This window comes from Pygoscelis adeliae, unplaced genomic scaffold (genome assembly GCF_000699105.1).
Source record: "Pygoscelis adeliae isolate BGI_AS28 unplaced genomic scaffold, ASM69910v1 Scaffold354, whole genome shotgun sequence".
In the NCBI taxonomy this organism is placed as follows: Eukaryota; Metazoa; Chordata; class Aves; order Sphenisciformes; family Spheniscidae; genus Pygoscelis; species Pygoscelis adeliae.
Window position 1 is genome coordinate 559,900 of NW_008824618.1, and position 3,523 is coordinate 563,422.

The following is a 3,523-nucleotide window of genomic DNA, read 5'->3' on the forward strand; positions in this document are numbered from 1 at the left end:
CCCCCCAACGCGCGCCCGGCGGAGCGCCGCGCAGACCTCCGCGCTCCTTCCACGGTGGCGGCTACACGCTGTCGAAGCGCGAAGGGCCAGCCCAGGCTTCCCGCAGGCTTGGGTGATTTCACCCCCGCGGTCCTTGCTTGTACCGAGCGGTTGGTTTTCAGATGCCTTTTAAGACAAAACCAACAGCCTTTACGCGGAGTGGAAAGCGAGTGGCGGGTGGGAAGCAAAGCAAAAGCAAGCCGGCTTCAAACTCTGCCCATTCTCACAGCCTCCGGAGCTGGATGCACGCAGAGGCGTCATCTCGGCACCCCGCGCTTCCCAAGGGCTGAAGGTGGGCTCTGCAACCCGTCCAGCAAGTGCGTTTAAATGAGTTACGGTGCGCTCGAATCGGTGTCCAATAAAAAAGAGGGGGAGAGAGGTTTCTCCCCCCTCCCCTTACATTAAGTGAGTTACAACCGCAACTTTTCCCTTGTCGTTGATAGGATTCCTTGACCAAATAAAGAAATATTTTCTACAAGCGGAGCGGGGAAGGGGGAACGAAACCGCTTCGCACCGAGCGGCTTGCGGCCTCAAAGCGTCCGCGCTCCGGCGGCGCAAAACCCGCCGGGGTAGGTCCGACGTTACTTCGGACGTGTCGCCGCGCTAATTTGTAGGATAATTTCTTATCGCGGGGGGGCGCTGGCTTGTGACGGGGGGAAGGGGGTTTAGGGTTTGCCGAGGGGACGAGAAAGGACGGCGAGAGGCGCTTCAAAGGCGCAGGCGGATACCCCAGCTCTGAGCTCTCTCCCCCGTCTCGATCCAAGGCGGTTTCGCAGTGGAATAAACATCTCTGATCTAAGACAGCTGCCGGGAATCAAAGGCCCCCCCAACCAGCGCTGAACCGGCCGGAGATGCTGCTGAAAAATGCCCGCTCCTGACAAGCGAAGGGAAGGGTGTGCGAAGGCGGCTCTCCCCGCAGCGCCTTCAGGCTGTGAAAGCAGCAACAATTTGCCCATTATTCATCTGATTTGTTTTGTAACACTTCTGACACCTAATCTTATCAGCTAATACCCAAGATTTAGTTACCCGAGACGATTTTTTTTTCCACACTAGCAGCAAAATTATTTGACTCCCTGCAGATGTTTACTTTTGTCAGTCTTAAAAAAAAAAAAAGAAAAAAAAAGAAAAAAAAAGAAAAAAAGAAAAAAGGAGGGGGAGAGAAAAAGACAATGGGGAGGGGGAAAGCTTATGCGTAAAGGAAAGATCCAGACTTTCCAAGGCTGGTAGAAACAAGCACTGAGGAAATACCAAGTTAACTAAAAAAAAAAAAAAAGGTTCTGAATATTGACATATTGACAGAGAGGGTTTGCTAGGGAAGAGACCAGAAACCAAATGAACACATATGTAGTCCATGCAGACTTGCCTGTAAAATAACGATTTATTTTAATACTTAAAAAACACACACAATCCAGTGATAAATGTCAATTACCAATAATCAGCATAAAGTGCCAAACAGCCATACAACTTTTTTTTTTTTAATAAACAAAACTTATTGGAATGTCTCTTAATTTGAATACACTGTTCAGAAAGCCAGCATTTAAAAAAATATGCTCTCAGGTTGAGATTTTTTCTTTCTCATCAGGACACACGAAGACTTTAAAGTACCACTAAAACCACGTTGTGCATACCGTCAGTTTGACGTATTGCCATCTTTCTTTCCTCTGGGTTTTTTTAAATAAGTCCACAAGTTACAAACCTCCTCACAGCGCACTAGACCACAAGGCAAAAGAAAAGGTCTCCATGTCCCATGAACACTGATTAGTCCCAAACACCGGGGACCCGCAGGTCTAAGAGCTGGATGCGTTTTCTAGCGCATGATAGGACTCCTCACTTGAGACATTTAGGTCATTTCCAAACATTATTTTTCTTCTCCTTTTAAGAAAACAAACTAGCAAATGAGATTTGCAAGTTGCCCTTCTCCTTGTCCTAATGGTGCTGTGATGAGAAACCACCATTTCAGTTCTTAATCGTCTTCCGGAATACTCTGTATTTCCTGAAGTGTAAAAATAAGAAGCTTTATACAGTCAAAAAAAAGTATAAAATAAGAGGTTGTTTTTTTTTTTTAAGTAATACTTTTGGAAGCTACGATTTGGGGTTTTTTTTGTTGGGATTGGGGGGGGGCTTGTGGGTTTTTCTTTGGTTTTAAAGAGATTCCTGTCCAACACGTGAGCACCACCTTTTGGCATAAAGTTTATCAAAGCCACACAAGTCAGCTAGCACTCTCTGCATCATTCATTTATATTTTAAATGCAAAATAATCTTTTCACCCACGACTTAGGAAGTTAGTTGCTGGGGGGAGGGGGGGGTAGATTTTGCTCTTTTTAAAGTACAAACAAAAACAAAACACAAAGTTCAGTGCTCCCATCCTGAAAGTTTTGTTTCTGCTCTGGTTTTGGTGTAAAGTCTGAAGGGGAGGAAAAGTTCATAGAAGTTGGAGATTCAGCACTTAAGTTTGGCAGGTTTCAGTTCCTTTACTTGCGTGTGCAGTGTCTTGTGGACAGCTAGCGTTCTGGACTGGCAAAATCCTTTCCCGCATTCTTGACACTTAAAAGGCTTTTCTTTAGAATGAATATATCTAGGGAGAGAAAAACAATCGAGACGTCAGAAATAACCGGCCTGAACTCAGCAGTGATCTACCTGATGGAGAACACGCTGGCGCTTTTTACACCTACTGCTGAGACCAAGAGTGCTGGAGTGCAGCACTCGGGCGACGATTCGTATGTGTGTGTGCAAGAAAAGAGGGGGGTGTCAGAGGCTTACAAGGGTGACTTTCTTAGGATAAAAAGCTTCTCTATAACTTTGAGGTCACCAGGCTGTGTGTCGTCATGACACTTCTGAATGATCACAAAGGCAGAGGACACAAGATGATGCAAACAGAGGGTGAAAACGTCCGTGGAAGCTAAGAAGGAGGCTGTGCAAGTCATTTTTGCAGGGTGAGTGAGTACAACAAAAGGCCTGTCGTCTGGAGTGAGTTATCTGGGCTTCTCCACCAGCAGTGGGCAAAGGAAAACCTAGAGGGAACATTGCCGGCTGGCCAGGGACATGACTTTTCTTACAAGCACCTTCATGAGTGTAAGTAGGTAACCAGGAGAGTACGGATACACAGGGAAAAAAGGACAGGAGAAGAATAATCGTTACCTGTGATCCCTCAGGTGATCCTGTCTTCTGAAGGCCTTGTGGCAAATGTCACATGTGTAGGGCCGTTCATCGGTGTGGGTTCTTTCATGGATCAAAAGGTTGTAGGACTTGGTGAAATGCCTGCCACAAAATTTACACACGAACTCCTTCTTGGTTTTGGATGGTAACCTTCCCCGTGTGGGTTTCTTCTCTGGAGAGAGTTTAGTCACCTCAAGCAAAGACCCCAGCCCTGGGGTGGAGCCCTGACTGTCTGCCTGTCCCAGTTTAGAATGGTCCTCTTGTGTGGCAGCCACTGCTAAGTTGGCAAAGTCAAAGCGGGGTTTGGCTTTGAGGGTCACATTGGTGG

The 3,523-nt window shown here is 46.7% G+C and overlaps 1 protein-coding gene across 1 annotated transcript in view; it reads right to left on the reverse strand.

Moving 5' to 3' along the window:
• Positions 1–2,166: 2,166 nt before the first annotated feature.
• The window catches only part of OSR1 (odd-skipped related transciption factor 1), a 7,587-nt gene continuing 6,230 nt past the window's right edge, over positions 2,167–3,523 (reverse strand). Inside the window, exons 3-4 of the mRNA XM_009322375.1 lie at positions 3,178–3,521; positions 2,167–2,614 (exon numbers count right to left, since the gene is read on the reverse strand). Of these exons, the coding sequence (XP_009320650.1) occupies positions 2,479–2,614; positions 3,178–3,521 (480 nt within the window). The 3' untranslated portion in view covers positions 2,167–2,478. The remainder of the gene's footprint in view (positions 2,615–3,177; positions 3,522–3,523) is intronic.